The sequence below is a fragment of the Capra hircus genome, chromosome 24 (assembly GCF_001704415.2).
Source record: "Capra hircus breed San Clemente chromosome 24, ASM170441v1, whole genome shotgun sequence".
Lineage (NCBI taxonomy): Eukaryota > Metazoa > Chordata > Mammalia > Artiodactyla > Bovidae > Capra > Capra hircus.
Window position 1 is genome coordinate 35,067,419 of NC_030831.1, and position 20,307 is coordinate 35,087,725.

At 40.7% G+C, this 20,307-nt stretch overlaps 1 protein-coding gene across 5 annotated transcripts in view; it reads right to left on the bottom strand.

The window, feature by feature from the left end:
* Positions 1–20,307, bottom strand: part of GREB1L (growth regulation by estrogen in breast cancer 1 like) — a 244,929-nt gene that overhangs the window by 64,069 nt on the left and 160,553 nt on the right. For 4 of the 5 annotated variants that reach the window (XM_018039523.1, XM_018039522.1, XM_018039525.1 and 1 more), the window contains exons 8-9: positions 4,027–4,155; positions 255–371 (exon numbers count right to left, since the gene is read on the bottom strand). In XM_018039523.1, the coding sequence (XP_017895012.1) occupies positions 255–371; positions 4,027–4,155 (246 nt within the window). The remainder of the gene's footprint in view (positions 1–254; positions 372–4,026; positions 4,156–20,307) is intronic. The other variant, XM_018039524.1, reaches the window with a different exon arrangement.

Consider the following 20,307-nt stretch of genomic DNA (forward strand, 5'->3'; position numbering starts at 1 on the left):
AGCCCATGACTTTTAAAGATACATCTTATATATTTGCTTCAATGTTATTTCCTTGGTAGGCCCATCCTTGTAGAATGGGCAGTAGACACACAACTGTAATTGTTCATACCAATCATAAACTTTCAAAATATTGCACGAGAAACTAAGGAAAAACTGGGACTGCCCTGCCAGACAGTTCATCATTCCAAACTCTTTGGAGTACTTCTTCCATAACTGAGTTGCATTATTTCAAAACTCTAAGATGGGTATTGTACCTTGGTCTCCCGAGGCAAAGCTAGGTCTTGGTGACAACGAATAATTCCCTGGGCGGGCGGGCGTGGAGCTAGACGCACTGCTCTTTCCTCCGTGGCTACTGTTTCCATTAGCAGCATCTGTGGTACAAAAGAGGAGCCACTCAGAACAGAGTCTGGGTGGGACACTGCTTTCTGTGATGCTGCAACTGTACGACAAACCACACACCCTAGGACTCAAAGACATCCCACTGATGGGACAGCTCAGCTGCGCAAAGCCAACTACAACCATCAGAGTAGTACCTTCAGTAACATGAACTATCATCCCAAATAATTTTCTAGGACCCTAAACGATCTTTTTTATTTAGTTAGTTTTTTGGCTGTGAGGCATGTGGGATCTTAGTTCCACAACCACGGATGGAACCCATGCCTCTGCAGTAGAAGTGCAGAGTCTTAACCATTGAACCGCCAGAGAAGTTCCCCCAAGAGATCTTTTAGAATCATTTTCAGTGACATCTTTGGAGATGGTGGGTGGAAATAAAACTTTTAAAAAGACCTTTATCATGGAAATTTTCAAATATATATAGAGAGAATAGTATATGAATTACATTCCCCCCACCCAGCTTCAACATTTATCAAGGTATGCCCAATCCTGTTTTACTTATACTCCCTATCTCTTCTCCCCCACCCTACATATGCACATATGGGCTCTAGATTATTCTGAAGCAAACTCATTTATCATATTACTTCATCCATAAATACTTTTGTATGTGTTTCTAAAAGGACTCTTAAAAACATAACTGTGATATTGCTTTATACTTAAAATTAACAATAATCAATAATTTCTTAATATTAAATATCCCATCAGTATTTGAATTTCCCCCAGTCATCTCAGAAATGGCTTTTTACATTTCTTATTCAAACTGGGGTTCTAAAAATATCCACACATTGAATTTAGTCGCCGCTGCTGCTAAGTCGCTTCAGTCATGTCTGACTGTGTGCGACCCCATAGATGGCAGCCCACCAGGCTCCCTCGTCCCTGGGATTCTCCAGGCAAGAACACTGGAGTGGGCTGCCATTTCCTTTTCCAATGCATGAAAGTGAAAAGTGAAAGTGAAGTCGCTCAGTCGTGTCCGACTCTTAGAGACCCCATGGACTGCAGCCTACCAGGCTCCTCCGTACATGGGATTTTCCAGGCAAGAGTACTGCAGTGGGTTGCCATTGCCCTCTCTGGAATTTAGTTGCTCTGTCCCTTAAACCTCTTTTAATCTGTAAGATTCTCCTTTTTGTTTTCTTTTTAATTTTTAGCTTTTCCTTCAAGGCTTTTTACGTTAATTTTAATTAGAGTATAATTACTTTACCATGTTGTGCTAGTTTCTACTGTTCATCAAAGTGAGTCGGCCATATGTGTACATACATCCTCTCTGTTTTGGATTGCCGTCCCATTTAGGTCAACACAGAGCATTGAGAGGAGCTCCGTATGCTATACAGTAGGTTCTCATTAGTTATCTGTTTTACACACAGTATCAATAGTGCATATATGTTAGTCCCAATCTCCAAATTCCTCCCACTCCCTTGTTTTTTCTTTCTTGCAATTAGTTTGCTGAAAATATAGCAGAATTTCTCATTTTCTGTATTTTGCTGACTGGATAGCCATGGTATAATTTGATATCTCCTCTAATGCCTAAACTAATCATCAGATATAGATGCTTGCTCAGATTTTTCTTTTTTTTCTGACAAGAATACCTCCTAAGTCTTGTTGTATACTTCCATTAAGAGAGGCACATAATAGCTAGTTTGTTCGCTTCTTGTGATGCTAAGATTCATCAGTGGGTTTAAGAGTTGCTAGCCTAATCCTCAAGTTATATCAGCCTTTCATACTATAGTTTTAGCAACCATGATGATTACCACCAAGATTCATAATTTCATTAATTTTTCCTTTAGCTGTAAAAACTTGGGATTCAGTTTGTTCCAGTCTATAATCTAACCAGAAGACAGATTCTGTAAGAATTGTTGGACCAAAGTAAGAACAAAAGTGGTCTGGGTAAATTACGATGCCTAACTGTTGGAAAGTTGCCAACAATAATAGGTTCTCTTTCTCATTTTCCTTCTACCTCTCTGACCATTTCTTTTTGTTAAACACTGCCATTTTCTAGGGTTCTACCTTTAGCTCACAGCTTGCCTTACTCTACATTTCTCCTTGATTGATATCATTTACTGTGGCATGCTGGTGGGTCAGCTTTACACCATTAATCCTGCTTTCTCTCTGTGACAAATTAAATGACTGTTGAGTGGCTCCATTTGGATGCCTCATCGTTATTCCAAACTCAATACACCCTATATTGAACTTGTCATCTCCCGGGGAGACTGCTACCCCTGCTGTATTCCCAATGTCAAGTAACAGAACCAACCACTAGCCCAGAAAGATGGAGATCAACCGAGACCCCTTCTTCCACTTCACGCTCCCATTAATCAGTCGAGACTGCTCATTTCACATCCTGAGTTCTCCAATCTATCTCCTCCTCCCCTACCGATTTTCACCCTGGTCAAAGACCTCATTATTTCTCACCCAGACTACTGAAAGACCTGCAACTTCTATTGTCATCTCTTTTTTGCTGCCCAAATGATCTAGTCAAGTTAAAAGAAGACTATGTCACTCCCCTGTGCCGTAAGTTATAGAGTAAAATTCATGCTTCTGAGTCTGAACTCCTATGACCTTTCCCTTGTCTGAAAGTGTAGCTGCTCAGTCACGTCCAACTCTTTGTGACCCTGTGGACTATAGCTTGCCAGGCTCCTCCATCCATGGGATTTTCCAGGCAAGAATACGGGAGTGAGTTGCCATTTCCTTCTCCAGGGGATCTTCCCAACCCAGGGGTTGAACCCAGGTATCCCACATTGCAGGCAGACTCTACCATCTGGGCCACAAGGGAAACTTCCTTTGTCTGCATCGTGCTTACTTCCTGCTTGTCCTTGAGTTCTATATTGTATGTTTCTAACAAGTCCAACCTGCCAGAAGTTCCTGCACATGTCATGTTATACTGCTTCTCTCCTTTTCCTTTCAAGCTTTGCTCCCGCTTTCCCCTGAACATGGAATGTCTTTCCCCTATTCCGTTATACAGTGAACATCTCCTCATAGCTCAAGACTGTACTCCTCTAAGAACTCATTCTTAGTTTCTCCCTAAAAGGCTGTGCTAGATGCCCCTCTTCTAGGAGGTGCTCCCCTTAGGATATTATGTATTTATTGTAACCCTATGGACTGTAGCCCACCAGGCTCCTCTGGCCATGGGATTTTCCAGGCAAGAATACTGGAGTGGGTTGCCAGGCTCTTCTTCAGGGGATCTTCCAACCAGGGGTCAAATCCATGTCTCATGTCTCCTACATTACAAATGGGTTCTTTACCAAAGCACCACCCAGGAATCCCGCCCTCTATTTACTGCAGTATACTGAAAACATCTCACAGGTCAATCTCCTCTGCAAGGTTACGAGCACATTAGAAGTCAGGGATTGAGCATTATTTATCTTAGTATCCCCAGTTCCTCATCAGAGAAATGTATATTGAACAGAATCAATCTGTTTTGTCTCCCCTCTGTGCCAAATGTCCATTGACTCTTTCGGATCTAACAGAGAAAATGCAAAGCTTTGTATAATAATGTGCTATTGTAGACAGCCCCACTTTTGCCTTCAGCAGGCAAAGAAGGAGCTTCTGTTTTCTTCTACCAAATTGCTAATTAAACTTCTCACAAGTCTTTTGTAGACTATGTATTCACCAAAGAAATATAAGTGAGGAAAACATCACCTGCAGCAAAAGTCTTCCCTGCAACCTGCAAAGACAAAGCCAGTGGCTTCACAACATTCTTATTCCGGGTCAGGTCCTGAGCTCCACTTAAATTGATTGCAGAATTAGCTGGACTGAGAACCGGTGAATCTTTAAAATGAAAGAGGTTGTTCAAATTAGAAACTAGTTATATACGCGGGAAGGAAGTTAATTCAACAAGAGTGAGCCGAGAGAGAGTAGACTGTAGAATTACAGTTATCCCTTGATCTATTTTAAGAAAGTCCATTTTGCTGTACACCAGTTTTATTTTCTTTTTATGTATTTAACAAACACTCCCTAACAGGTACAATGTGCTGGGTGATAGTCTAAGCACTTCAAATATATCAATTCACCTAATTCCTATATGAACTCAATGAGGCTGTTACTATTACTTTAGATAGTGGTAGCCATTTAACTTGGTCAAAGTCACATGATGTGGCATCGAAGATATGATCATGTGTCATACTAAAAATGTCTCTACAGTTTCCTTCAAAGTCATATTTTTATGAGATATATTTATCTCTATCCAGATAAGTTTATCATTTAAAAAGTATTATGCAAGCTAAGTCATTGTAATGTTGGAAAAACAACTTGCCTTTGAAGAAAACTTGTGTTAATATTTGGAAATAAACTAGAATTTCTACCTATGTAATACCAGGGACATCCAAAAAAAATCCCAATTTGGATTCACAAAATAATTCAACATGAAAAAATCAAATGCCATTTCAGAGGCAGGCTATGTGAGAGATAAAGACTCCAGCCAACTAGAGTTTTCTGAAATGAATATAACAGACCCCAAGTTCCTGACTCTAAGGGCTTCCCCAGTAGCTCAGTGGGTAAAGAAAAAAAAGTGAAAGTGTTATTCGCTCAGTTGTGTATTCGCTCAGTCATGTCCGACTCTTTGTGACCCCATGCACTGTAGCCAGCCAGGCTCCTCTGTCTATGGAATTCTCAGGCAAGAATCCTGGAATGGGTTGCCATTCCCTTTTCCAAGAGATCTTCCTGATCCAGAGGTCAAACCCAAGTCTTTAGTTTGGCAGGTAGATTCTCTACCATCTGAGCCACAAGGGACCTGCATTTCAGTAGACACAGGAGGCATGGGTTTGATCCCTGGGTTGGGAAGATCTCCTAGAGGAGGAAATGTCAACCCACTCCAGTATTCTTGCCTGGAAAATCCCATGGACAGAGGAGCCTGGTGGACTATAGTCCACAGGGTCGCAAAGAGCTGGACACAACTGAGCAACTAAGTGGGAGTGTGAAGTCCCTGACTACACCAGCAGAACAGTGTAATCAGGTAACATAGGAATGGGTCAAAGGAACTACTAAAACTCTGAGAGTTTAAAAAACAAAGTGTTCTGAAGAGCAGGATTCTGACGATACTACATTAGAAATTATATAAAAAATTAATGCTCATACCACAATGTGATTCCCAATACATCTAACCAGTGCATAAAAACTCATAAGAACTCAAAAGACTGAAATGGTCCCCTGCTGGCTCAGGAGAGTTCATATTCCTCTCTGTAGGTCAAACTTACACCATGGAGTGATTTTAATCCCTACAGGAAGAACAGAAGCCAGCAACTGCACACACAACATTATAAAGTCTCAGGAAACTGAAGACAGGCCAAGGTTTTCAGGTACTAACAGAGAACCGTAACTACAAGAGTCGCAGGTAACTGTGCCATGTCTCTATACAGGTTGGTCATTATGTTTCAGGCCACAAATATATTGTTTGGTGCAAGATTCGTTGTTTCCTAGTTTACACTTAGAATTTTAGCATATTTCTAACAGTCCAGATAAGCATACAGGTGAAATCTGGTTAATAAATTTTAAGTGGTGGTAATTTTTTCAAGTCAGTGAATTCAGATAAGCACAGACCATCAGGTACAAAATGAATGTACAGAAATATGCACAAGAATAAAGAAACTGACTAATAAAAGCTCTTCCTATCACCATATATAGAAATTAACCAGAAATGGATTATAGATCTAAATGTAAGATAAGAGCTAAAACTGTAACACTCTTAGAAGAAAACACAGGAGTAAATCTTCATGGTCTTGGCTGAGGCAGTCATTTTTGAATGTGACACCAAAAGTGCAAGCAACAAAAGAAAAAATAGATGAATTGGACTCCATCAAGATACAATAATGTTGTGCTTCAAGAGACACCATGGAGAGACCATTGAGAGACACCACCAAGAGAACAAAGAGACAACTCAGGCGAAATATTTGCAACTCATATATGGTAAAGGATTTGTATCTAGAATGTATAAAGAACTCTTATAATTCAATAATAGAGAGACAAATAACCCAACTAAAAAATGGGCAAGTTGTTTGGAATAGACATTTCTCCAAAAGAAGATATACAGGTAGCCAATTAGCACATGAAAATATACTCAATATGATTAGTCATTGGAAAAACACAAGTCAAAACCATACTACCAACATACACTAGGATGGCTAAAACAAAGTGAAACACAACACAGCAAAATAATATTAAGTACTGACAAGGATATGGAGAAACTGGGACCTTCACACATTGCTGGTAGGAATGTAATATGGTGCAGCCACTTTGGAAAAAATTTCTCAGGGACTTCCCTGGTGGTCCAGTGGCTAAGCCTCCATGCTCCCAAGGGCAGGGGACCTGTGTTCGATCCCTGGTCAGGGAGTTCGACCCCACATGCTGCAACTAAGAGTTCACATGCTGCAACTAAAGATCCTGCATGCCACAACTAAGACCTGATGCAGACAAATAAATAAAAATAAAAATATATACATTAAAAAAAAGAAAACAGTTCCTCAAATGGGTATACATAGAGCTATGACCCAGCAATTCCACTCCTAGGTATAAAATGAGAGTGAAGTAAAAACATATGCCCATGCAAAAATCTGTACACAAATGTTCATAGTAGCATTATTTACAACAGCCCCAAAGTAGAAAGTCAAGTGGGCCTTAGAAAGCATCACTACGAGCAAAGTTAGTGGAGGTGATGGAATTCCAGTTGAGCTATTTCAAATCCTGAAAGATGATGCTGTGAAAGTGCTGCACTCAATATGCCAGCAAATTTGGAAAACTCAGCAGTGGCCACAGGATTGGAAAAGGTCAGTTTTCATTCCAATCCCAAAGAAAGGCAATGCCAAAGAATGCTCAAACTACCACACACTTGCACTCATCTCACACGCTAGTAAAGTAATGCTCAAAATTCTCCAAGCCAGGCTTCAGAAATACATGAACCGTGAACTTCCAGATGTTTAAGCTGGTTTTAGAAAAGGCAGAGGAACCAGAGATCAAATTGCCAACATCCGCTGGATCATCAAAAAAGCAAGAGAGTTCCAGAAAAACATCTATTTCTGCTTTACTGACTATGCCAAAGCCTTTGACTGTGTGAATCACAATAGACTGTGTGAATCACAATAAACTGTGGAAAATTCTGCAAGAGATGGGAATACCAGACCACCTGACCTGCCTCTTGAGAAACCTATATGCAGGTCAGGAAGCAACAGTTAGAATTGGACATAGAACAACAGACTGGTTCCAAATAGGAAAAGGAGTATGTCAAGGCTGTATATTGTCACCCTGCTTATTTAACTTATATGCAGAGTACATCATGAAAAACGCTGGACTGGAAGAAACACAAGCTGGAATCAAGATTGCCGGGAGAAATATCAATAACCTCAGATGTGCAGATGACACCACCCTTATGGCAGAAAGTGAAGAGGAACTAAAAAGCCTCTTGATGAGAGTGAAAGAGGAGAGTGAAAAAGTTGGCTTAAAGCTCAACATTCAGAAAATGAAGATCATGGCATCTGGTCCCATCACTTAATGGGAAATAGATGGGGAAACAGTGGAAACAGTGGCAGACTTTATTTTGGGGGGCTCCAAAATCACTGCAGATGGTGACTGCAGCCCTGAAATTAAAAGACGCTTACTCCTTGGAAGACAAGTTATGACTAACCCAGATAGCATATTGAAAAGCAGAGACATTACTTTGCCAACAAATGTCTGTCTAGTCAAGGCTATGGTTTTTCCAGTAGTCATGTATGGATGCGAGAGTTGGACTGTGAAGAAAACTGAGTGCCGAAGAATTGATGCTTTTGAACTGTGGTGTTGGAGAAGACCCTTGAGAGTCCCTTGGACTGCAAGGAGATCCAGCCAGTCCATTCTGAAGGAGATCAGCCCTGGGATTTCTTTGGAAGGAATGATGGTGAAGCTGAAGCTCCAGTACTTTGGCCACCTCATGCGAAGAGTTGACTCATTGAAAAAGATCCTGATGCTTGGAGGGATTGGGGGCAGGAGGAGAAGGGGACGACCGAGGATGAGATGGCTGGATGGCATCACTGACTTGATGGACGTGAGTTTGAGTGAACTCTGGGAGTTGGTGATGGACAGGGAGGCCTGGTGTGCTGTGATTCATGGGGTCGCAAAGAGTCAGACACGACTGAGCAACTGAACTGAACTGAACTGAACAAAGTAGAAAAACCTAAATATCCATCAACTCATAAATTCATAAATAAAATACGGTATATCCATAAAATGGGGATGTTATTCAGCAGCAAAAAGGAATAAAATACTGATATACACTACAACGTGGATGCATCTTGAAAACATGATGTCAAGTGAAGAAGGCCAGTCACAAAAGGCCACATGTGTAGGCATATAGTCAGAAAGCAGTTAGGCATTAGATAAGGTCAGAGGGAACATGAATCATTTTATATTATTCCCTACTCTTTACCATCTTGCCCATGCTTGTATTCTTGAACTTATCAGGTATTGGCATATTCAGTGTTTAACAGTGGTTTTGATCAACTGGGAGCAGCCCCAATGTCCAAAATTCAATAGCCTTTGTGATCTTACTCAGAGGTGAAGCTGAACTGTAGGCTGTTGTGCAGAAACTGGTGCTTAGACACTGAGTAAACAGCTGATCACCTGGCCCGATTGTCACCAAGACCCGATTATCTTTACCCGTGAACTTGTAAACATGGGAGCATTTGAAAACTTGGAAAAATCCTCAAGCAAGTCACAGCTCTGCTCTCTGTGTTGTAGGATTTTGTAAGATCCTGTTTCGCTCTTCAGGTCATGAGCTCCTTGGTGGCATTCCCAGCTTCTGGCACAAGGTCTGCCACGTCATGGCTAAAGAAACAGTGAAAAAAAAGCCACAACAACTTCCTTATCCTCTTTATGCAATAGCTCAATCTGTTAGCCCAAGATCACTGGGGGAAAAAATTTTTTTTTACAGGGAGTCATTTAAGTAGCAAGTAGAAAGACTTTGGATTCTGATTTTGTCAATTACTTTTTTTTTTCCCAAATAATTAACCTTTTCTGAGATTCTGTTTTGTGATTGGCAAAATGACCCTAAAACCTGCCTCACTGTAGCAATTAACATGTTTAGCAAGTACCTAGAACACAGCAGACATTCAAGAAATACTTGTCTTGCTCAATCTTATTAAGGGGCTTCCAGATGCTTGAGACTTTAAACCTTTACAAGCCCTCTTTTTGCCCTTGGTACCTGTATTAAACTTAGACAGACCGTGTAGACTTCCCTGGTGGTCCAGTGGCTACGACTCTGAAGTCCCAATGCAGGGGGCCCAGGTTCGATCCTTGATCAGGGAACTAGATCCCACGTGTCACTGCAACTAAGACTTGTTGCAACCAAATAAATATTTAAACATAGACTACATAATTTGCTTCTTTCCTGGGGATAGTACTCTGAACCTATTTTCTATTTCGACATTCACACTGGCAATTAGAGTAATATTCTTCTAATAAGACACAATATTTTCACTAATGCACGCTGAGGCTGCGTCATTCATGTCAGTCATATTTTACTTCTGACTTAATGAGACTAGCACTTAATTAAAACACAATCCTTTGCTCATGTCAGCAGCACATATACTAAAGCTGGAACGATACAGAGAAGGTTAGAATGGCCCCTCTCAAGGATGACATACAAATTTGTGAAGCATTCCATTTTGGGGCTTTTTAATATCTTCAGTGTCTACTTAGCTTCTTGAACATACGAGATATGTTTAATAACTGTTTTGATGTCCTTTTCTGCTAATTCTGACACCTCTGACAGTTCCGGGTTGGTTTTGATGGATTAATGAGTCTCAATATTAATCGTGTTTCTCTGCCTCTTTCAATGGGCTTCCTAGGTGGCTCAGAGGTAAAGAATTTCACCTGCCAATGCAGGAGGTTCTGGTTTCATCCCTAGGTTGGGAAGATCCTCTGGAGGAGAAAATGGCAGCCCATTGCAGTATTCTTGCCTGAAGAATCCCATGGACAGAGCAACCTGGCGGGTTACAGTCCACAGGCTCACAAAAAGTTGGACACGTCTGAGCCTGCACACACTCATGGGAATTGTATAAGTTCAAGGTGTACAGCATTTGACTTACATACATCATGAAATGATTATCACAAGAAGTTTAATGAATAGTCATCATCTCATATAGATACAAAATAAAAGAAAAAGAAAAAATTTTTCCTTGCGATGAGAACTCCTAGGATTTATTGTCTTGACAACTTTCATATACATTATACAGCACTATTAATTATCTTTATCATATTGTATGTTATATCCCTAGTACTTATTTATCTTATAATTGGAAGTTTGTCTATAAATATTCTTGAGCTTTATTCTGGAATACAGTTGAATTGCATGTGTGCATGCTAAGTCACTTCAGTCATGCCCAACTCTGCAACACTCTGGACTGTAGCCCACCAAACTCCTTTTGTCCATGGGATTCTCCAGGCAAGAATACTAGAGTGATTGGGTAAGATACATACTCCTACTTTGTTCCCCATCTATAAAAACAGGCAAATGACCTACGCTTGTCATCGGCTCTATCAGGAAGGCAGCCCACTGTTCTTGGAGTGACTCCCACTCTAATAAACTGTATTTTTCTTTTTTTTTTAATTAAAAAAAATTAAAAGAATACTGGAGTGGGTTGCCATGCCCTCTTCCAGACAGTTAAATTGCTTGGAAACAATTTGATCCTTTTGGATTTTGTTTTTTGATATTTTTAGGCTATTTTGAAGCAGTGCTCAATCTAGAATTAAGTATTCTTCATGACTGAGACAAGACTTTCCCAAGTACTCCATCCAATGCCTGATAAATTGTGAGGTTTTCCCACCTAGCTGGTTGGAACAGCCCTTATTCCTGGCCCTGTGTGAATGTTCCCTCCCACCCTTCTGGATGGAACTTTTTACCAGCCTTGATGTTGTTCAGTCACTCAGTCACATCTGAACTTACACAATGCCCATGAGTGTCTGCGGTCATGTACACTCACTACATGCCAACCACTCAACTGAGGATTTTCTAAAGTAATCCTAACAACACTGTGGAGTGGCTGTAGTTCACACTTCTGTTCAGCAGATGAGGAACTAGACTTAGAAAGCTTAAGTGTTCTCAGTGTCTGCCACACAGCAATAGATACACATGGAACTTAAACCCGAATGGGCGAATTCCAAAGGGTACATTTGTAGCACCAAAATATTTAAATAAATGAGTGGGGATAAAAGAAGAATTTGCTTTAAATTTTTTAACCCATTTCTCAAAGAACTGGATAGATCTCATGTTGTTGTTCAGTCACCCAGTCATGTCCAACTCTTTGCTACCTCATGGACTGCAGCACACCAGACGTCCCTGTCCTTCACCATTTCCTGGAGTTTGTTCAAGCTCATGTTCACTGAGTTGGTGATGCCATGCAACCATCTCATCCTCTGTCATCCCCTTCTCCTGCTTTCAATTTTTCCGAGCATCAGAGTCTTTTCCAATGAGTCGGCTCTTTGCATCAGGTAGCCGAAGTATTGGAGATTCAGCTTGAGCATGAGTCTGTCCAGTGAATATTCAGGACTGATTTCCTTTAGGATTGACTGGTTCGATCTCCTTGCAGTCCAAGGGACTCTCAAGAGTCTTCTCCAGTGCCACAAGTTCAAAAGTATCAATTCTTCGCTCTATGGTCCAACTCTTACAGTCACACATGACTACTGGAGAAACCATAGCTTTGACTATACAGCCTTGAGTAGTTTCCAAATATGCATGCATCAACTGACCCTATACTGAACATTTCAGGGAAGTTTTCGCACGGTGCTGGGGATCTCTCTGTGCGGCTGTCTGCCTTCTGGTACTTGGTCCAGTGAACTTTACCTGCTTTGGTTCCTTCCACTCAATTTAGGGGACCACTGGGCTCCACCACAGTTCCCCCTCTCTGGATCATGGACTGGAAACTGGCAGGTAAGCTGGGGCAATGCTAAGACTCACATTATCTGCTTCCTATTGCTCAGAATCAATGTCGTTTGTTGCCTGAAGGACAGTGTCCTAACAACTGTTTTTCATGTAGTTTTGTCTCTTTTTTCCTGGTTGTTTCAGGTGGTATGATAAACTTAGTCCCTTTTAATGCATTTTGGCCAAAAGTGGATATAGAATTGATCTTTACAGATTTTTTTGGGGGGGATGCTTTTTTAAATTGGAGTATAATCACTTTACAATGTGTAGGTCCTGCAGTATGACAAAGTGAATTAGCTATAATACACACATATCCCCTCCTTCTTGAGCCTCCCTCGCCCCTCCCCACCCCACCCCTCTAGGTCGTCACAGAGTACCAAGCTGCGCCCCCTGTGCTATACGGCAACTTTCCATTGGCGGTCTATGTTACACACGGTGGTGTATGTATGTCAATGCTACTCTCTCAGTTCATCCCAGCCTCTCCTTCCCTGTCTGTGTCCACAAGTGTTCTCTACACCTGCGTCTCTATTCCTGCCCTGCAAATAGGTTCATTAGTACCATTTTCCTAGATTCCATATATATGCATTAGTATATGATATTTGCTTTTCTCTTTCTGACTTACTTCCTGGGCATGATTCATCCACATGGTTCATCCACATCACTACAAATTACCCAATTTGGTTTCTTTTCTTCGTGGATTTTTCAACCTTAGTCCTCCCCTCTCATCTTCCCATTCCTCTTGCCTTTTACTCTGTTCTTGAAATTTGAGGTAATTTATGAACATTATAAAGAATTCGAGATAATATCATCTTTGTATAACCCAGCAACTGCCTAATAAAATTGTCAATAGTGAGCAGAGAAAGTTCAAATTCTGGTTTTGTTACCTTCTACCTAACTGTAACTTAGATGCATATATGTTAGGTTCTGGTCCTTATTCCTATACAGAATGCTGAAGAAAGATAAGTGAAAACCAGATCTTTCTACTGACCTGTACATTCGACTTCATCCTGAGAATTTCTAGTGCTTAATTATGAAAAATATAACATAAAGGAAAACTCAGAAATAGAAACAAACATGTTAAAATATCACTTCTTGAAATACCATATGCCATCCCTTATATGTGGAATCTAAAAGGAAACGATGCAAATGAACTTACAAAACAGAAAGAGACTCACAGACTTAGGAAACGAACTTATGGTTACCAAAGGGAAGGGACAGTTAGGGAGTTTGGGAAGGTCATATACACTGCTGTATTTTAAATGGATAATAGACAAGGACCTATTGTATAGCACATGGAACTCTATTCAATGTTATGTGCCATCTGGATGGGAGCAGGGTTTAGGAGAGAATAGATAAATGTATATGTGTGGCTGAGTCCTTTCACTGTGCATCTGAAACTATCATAACATTGTGTGTCAATTAATTGGCTATACTCCAGTATTTTTTCCATGCTATAACAAAAATACCTATAGAGGTTAATATTTTTAAAAAAATAATTTTATTTATTTATTGATGTTTGCCCGTGCTGGGTCTTTGTTGCAGCATGGGGCTTTCTCTAGTTGCGGTGAGCAGGGGCTACTCTCTAGTTGTGGTGGGCGGGCTTCTCATTGCAGTGGCTTCTCTTGCTGCAGAGCACAGGCTCTTGGGCACACGGGCTTCAGCAGCTGCGGCACGTGGGCTCAGAAGTTGCAGCTCCAGGCTCTAGAGCACAGGCTCGATAGTTGTAGTGCCTGGGATTAGTTGGTCCATGGCATGTGGGATCTTCCTAGACCAGAAATCAAAACCATGTCTCCTACATTGGCAAGCGGATTTTTTAACACAGCCACCATGGAAGCCCTAATATGTTTTTGTTTTTTAACCTTAATAGGATTATTTCGTATGTGGTTGGACAGTGTCCCAATTTTTTTTTTTTTTAACATCTTTGTCCTGTAAATATGCTATGATTTCTTTGTTTCTATATTAAAAGGGTGCTTCTTTTCTGTTCATCTAAAGGATAACTGCAGTGAATATCTTGAGTGTCCTTTTAGGTTATTTTCTTGGCTAAGGCCTCTGAAGTGAGATTACTAGAGTAGAGGATATAAATATTTTTAATGGTCTTGTTATATATTGCCAAATTGCTTTCTTAAAAGGTCATATTGAGGCTTCCCTGGTGGCTCAGTAGTAAAAAATCCGCCCGCCAATGGAAGAGACACGGGTTTGATCCCTGGGTCAGGAAGATCACACTTGCCTCAGAGCTAAGTCCATGCGACACAGCTATTGAGCCTGTGCTCTTGAGCATGGCAGCTGCAACTGCTGAAAGCCTGTGAGCCCCAGGGCCTGTGCTCTGAAATAAGAGAAGCCACTGAAATGAGAAGCCTGTGTACCGCAGCTAGACAGTTATCCCCATTCTCCAAAACAAGAGAAAAGCCCTCTCAGCAACGAAGATGGAGCACAGCCACACAAAAAATTATACATAAAAAAAGAAGTCATATTTCTGTGTACCTCCATCAGCCTGAGATTGTCAGTCTTATATGCTTGCCAGCACTGTATATTATCACTTGAGATGGGATACTGTGGTTAATAGAACTGATGAATGACTTTTCATTGTCATGATTTGCAGTTTCTTTATTTCTACAAAGTGCACCATTCCTCCTTATACTTGCTAAAGAGTTTCATTTTCTCTTTTGTGAGCAGGAGTCTCAAAAGCACTACAGCCCTGTCTCAGAGGAGTTTGGTCGTTGACTTCTTCACTCTCCCTCCCAGTCACTCTTTGGATGTTTATTGAGAAGCATTCCCTCTTTGGATATTTATTGAGCTGCTTCAGGAGGCCAGATATGATGCCAGGCTCTGGGGATAGAATAGGGGAAGAAGGCAAAGATACAATCCCTGCCCAGGGAAAAGCCCATGTGTTCCTGGTATCTAGTTAGGAGTGGGCAGATCTGCCAGCCCAAGGGTTCCACCACATGTGGAAAAAGGAGACTGTGTTTTGGTAAAGGGATAATTTGAATATTCATGAGGAACTAAGCTTAGAAAAACCTGCGAGAGGAACTTTGCTTAGTCTGACCTTAAGGAAGTTTAGTGGCTAACGGACAAATCGAAAGAGGAAAGGTACGCTTAAATGATACAGCACTTTTGGTCTCTACATTTAAGATATCTACAATATCTCCTTAAAGCTTGACACTTCTGCTTGCTGCATTTAGATTCTTCAGCGACCCGGAATTGATTTTTGTGGATAGAGGACAATAGGGGTCCAGTTTCAATTTTTTTCCACATGGGATACCCAACTTCTGAGCATCATTTGTTGAATGGAAAGGTTCTGCTGATCTGCAAGTCACTCTGTTAAGTAGAAAACACCCACATGTCCTAGGAATCTGTCTGGGGACTTTCTAATCTGTTTTGCTGCTCTTTGTCTATCCCTGCACCAACTCCATGCTGTCTTTATTAGGAAAGCTTCATGAGGTTGATATATGATAGGGCCAGTCCTTTCATTTGTTATTGTTCTGACTTCTTTAATACAGAAGCATAATCACTTCTCAGCCTTTTGGCTAAGATTAAGTGTAGTATCTGTCCTTATCAGTTTAATACATAAGCATAAGACAGTAAGGGGTTTACATTACTTTGAGCCATCAGTTGCTCATCTATAGGGAAACCCCGTTTCATAGACTGTGCATTCGTCTCCAATAACAGGGCTACCTTCTCCACTAGGCAGAGAAGACACAGTGCCTCAGGTCCATTAACACTTTTAGGTGTTCATGAGAATGTTTTAATTTCTTTTAAAATTAGAAGAAAAAGATGAACTTTTGGTCAAAGAAAGTGTCTTAACATTTAATGTTAATATATTCATCTTTGGGGCTTCCCAGGTGGTAAAGCACTAGTGGTAAAGAACCCACCTGCCAATGCAGGAGACATAAGAGTTGCAATTCGATCCCTGGGTCGGGAAGCTTCCCCTGGAGGACGACATGGCAACCCACTGCAGAATTCTTGCCTGAAGAATTCTTGCCTGAAGAATTCCATGGACAGAGGAGCCTGGTGGGCTACAGGCCACAGGGTCGCAAAGAGTCGGATACAACTGAAGTGACTTGACACACACATGGCACTCATGCATAGTCATCTTTATATTAATACCAACGCAGCCATAAAATAGAACTTTAAATACTTTAGGCAAATGTATCCAGGGCCTAAGACAGTCATACATTCATACCAGGTCCTGCCTAATAGCATCTTCTTAAAAATGACACTATCAGTTCCAGGGGCAGAGCTTAGGTGGCCCATCTCTATCCCAGCTTACAAGCTAATTTTTCCTTCTCATGGTAGAAGAGCATACCATCTTCAGTTGGAAAAAGAGTATGCATGAGCAAATTAACAATCCCACAAATGCTAATTTAAATAAAAATGGAATTTAAAAATATTTATTTCCAGGCATCTGCCAGTTACTAGGGTGTAGAGGGATAAATAAAATGAGCCTACAGTTTCTAGCATATAAAAAAATATAGATGAGGGTTTCTCTAGTGGTCCAGTGGTTAAGATCCACCTTCCAATGCAGAGGACATGGGTTCCATCTCTGGTCCAGGAAGACTCCACATACCGCAGAGCAACTAAGCCCATGCACCACTACTTCCATGCTCCACAACAGGAGAAGCCATTGCGATGAGAAGGCCACACGCCACAGCTAGAGAGCAGCCCCCACTCACCACAAGAGAAAGCCCTCTTGCAGTAACAAAGACCCAGCGTAAGCCAAAAATACAGAAATAAAGATTATTTTAAAAAGAATATAGATGGTTAATAAATCACAATTGGGAGAATGGCACACAGTTCAGTTCAGTTTAGTCCCTCAGTAGTTCCAACTCTGTGACCTCATGGACTGCGACACACCAGGCTTCCCTGTCCATCACCAACTCCCAGAGTCTACTCAAACTCATGTCCATCACATCAATGATGCCATCCAACCATCTCATCCTCTGTCATCCCCTTCTCCTCCCGCCTTCAATCTTTCCCAGTATCAGGGTCTTTTCCAATGAGTCAGTTCTTTGCAACAGGTGGCCAAAGTATTGGAGTTTCAGCTTCACCATCAGTCCTTCCAATGAATATTCAGGACTGATTTCCTGTAGGATTGACTGGTTGGAACTCCTTGCAGTCCAAGGGACTCTCAAGAGTCTTCTCCAACACCACAGTTCAAAAGCATCAATTCTTCAGCACTCAGCTTTCTTTATAGTCCAACTCTCACATCCATACATGACTACTGGAAAAACCATAGCTTTGACTGAAGTGAAGTGAAGTGAAGTCACTTAGTCGTGTCTGATTCTTTGCGACTCCATGGACTGTAGCTTACCAGGCTTCATCCATGGGATTTTCCAGGCAAGAATACCGGAGTGGGTTGCCATTTCCTTCTCCAGGGGATCTTCCCGAGCCAGGGATCAAACCCGGGTCTCCCGCATTGCAGGCAAATGCTTTACCATCTGAGCCACCAGGGAAGCCCTATAGCTTTGACTAGATGGACCTTTGTTGGCAAAATAATGTCTCTGCTTTTTAATATGCTGTCTAGGTTGCTCATAGCTTTCCCTACAAGGAGCAAGCGTCTTTTAATTTCATGGCTGCAGTCACCATCTGCAGTGATTTGGGAGCCCAAAAAAAAAAAACCTCTCACTGTTTCCATTGTTTCCCCATCTATCTGCCATGAAGTGATGACACCAGATGCCATGATCTTTGTTTTCTGAATGTTGAGTTTTAAGCCAACTTTTCCACTTTCCTTTCTTCAAGAGACTCTAGTTCTTCGCTTTCTGCCATAAGGGTGGTGTCACCTGCATATCTGAGGTTATTATATTTCTCCTGGCAATCTTGATTCCAGCTTGTGCTTCATCCAACCTGGTATTTCACATGATGTACTTCTCATATAAGTTAAATAAGCAGGGTGACAATATACAGCCTTGACGTACTCCTTTCCCGATTTGAAACCAGTCTGTAGTTTCATGTCTAGTTCTAACTGTTGCTTCTTGACCTGCATACAGATTTTTCAGGAGGCAGGTCAGGTGGTCTGGTATTCCCATCTCTTTCAGAATTTTCCACAGTTTGTTGTGATCCACACAGTCAAAGGCTTTAGCATAGTCAATAAAGCAAAAGTAGATGTTTTTCTGGAATTCTCTTGTTTTTTCAAGGATCCAGCAGATGTTGGCAATTTGATCTCTGGTTCCTCTGCCTTTTCTAAATCCAGCTTGAACATCTGGAAATTCATGGTTCATGTACTGTGGAAGCCTGGCTTGGAGAATTTTGGGCATTACTTTGCTAGTGTGTGAGATGAATCCAATTGTGCAGTAGTTTGAACATTCTTTGGCATTGCCTTTCTTTGGGATTGGAATGAAAACTGACCTTTTCCAGTCCTGCGGCCACTGCTGAGTTTTCCAGATTTGCTGACATTGAGTGCAGCACTTTCACAGCATCATCTTTTAGGATTTGAAATAGCTCACCTGGAATTCCGTCACCTCTACTAGCTTTGTTTGTAGTGACGCTTCCTAAGGCCCACTTGACTTCACATTCCAGGATGTCTGGCTCTAGGTAAGCGATCACACCATCGTGGTTATTGTGGTTTTGGCTCACAAGTACAATAGCAAGGCTGAGTTAATCCTTAGTTGCAAAATAGGTATTGTTATTTTCAGTTTTACAAATGAGAAAATCCAGACACAACAACTGAGTGGCATCTCCCAAGCCTCAACCAATAAACATTGGGGACAGTATTTGAACACCAGGACTCAGACTCCAAGCCCTGTACAGTTTACTGTTTGGTCAGAAACAGTGCTCATTCTTTAGAAAACACTCAGTAAATTAGACTGGATTCAACCAAGGGAGAAATGTTGCCACTCCAAATGATTTCACCTTTGTCTTTAGAGCAGCTTTTTAATCTCCCTCCCCAGCTTTACTGAGGTATATCTTAACTATCATAAAGCTTACTCAATTCAAGTGGATAGTTCAGTGATTTCTAGTAACTTGACCAAGTGGTGCCACCATCACCATAAACCAGTTTTAGAACATTTTCATCCCCCAACAGGAAACCTCATGCCCACTTTCAGTTAATTTTCATTCCCTCCTTGCCCCAGGCATCCACTAATCTATTTTCTATCTCTTGCAATTTGCCTTTTCTGAACATTTCATATAAATGAAACCATATAATACATGGTCTCTTTTGACTAGTTTCTTTCACTTAGCATAGTGTTTTTGAAGTTCATTCATGATATATGATAGCAGGTATCAGTAGCTTGCTCTTTATTATTGCTGAATGATATTCTATTTTATGGATACACAATGTTGTCTATTTGTTCATGAGTTGATTGACATTTAGCTCGTCTCCAGTTTTCGACTGAATGAACAATGCTGCTATATAAACATTTGTGTGCAAGTTTTTACAAGAACATGTCCTTATTTCTCCTGGGTAGATGGGGTAATATTAATATTAATATCTCATTACAGTTTTGATTTGTATTTCCCTAATGACTAATGATGCTGAGCATCTTTCCATGTGATTATTAGCTATTTGTATATGTTCTCTGAAGAAATGTCTGTTCCAAATCTTTTCCCCATGTTTTGATTGGACTGTAATCTTCTTACTGAGTTGTAAGAGTTCTTCATAAATTCTGGATACAAATCCTTTATTAAATATGTGTTTTGCAAGTATCTTTTTCTAGTTTATCACTTATCTTTTCATTTCCTTAATACTGTCTTTTGAAGTGTAAAAGCTTTGAATTTTGAGGAGGTCCATTTTATCAATTTGCCCAGAAATAAATCCTTTTATTTATAATCAATTGATTATTGATAAGTGAAATTCACTGACAAAAAGGCAATCTGTTTAACTGGTGATGCTGGAGCAATTGGATATCCACATGTGAACAGGTAAACTTAGATGCTCAACTCACATGACACACAAAAATTAACTCAAAATGACTAATGCAAGAGATAAAACAATAAAACTTTTAGGAAAAAATATGGAAAATTTTGTGTTAGGCAAAGGTTTTTTTATCTGTTCTTTTTTCCTCTCCCTCTTTATTTCTGGCTGTACCACACAGCTTCCAGGA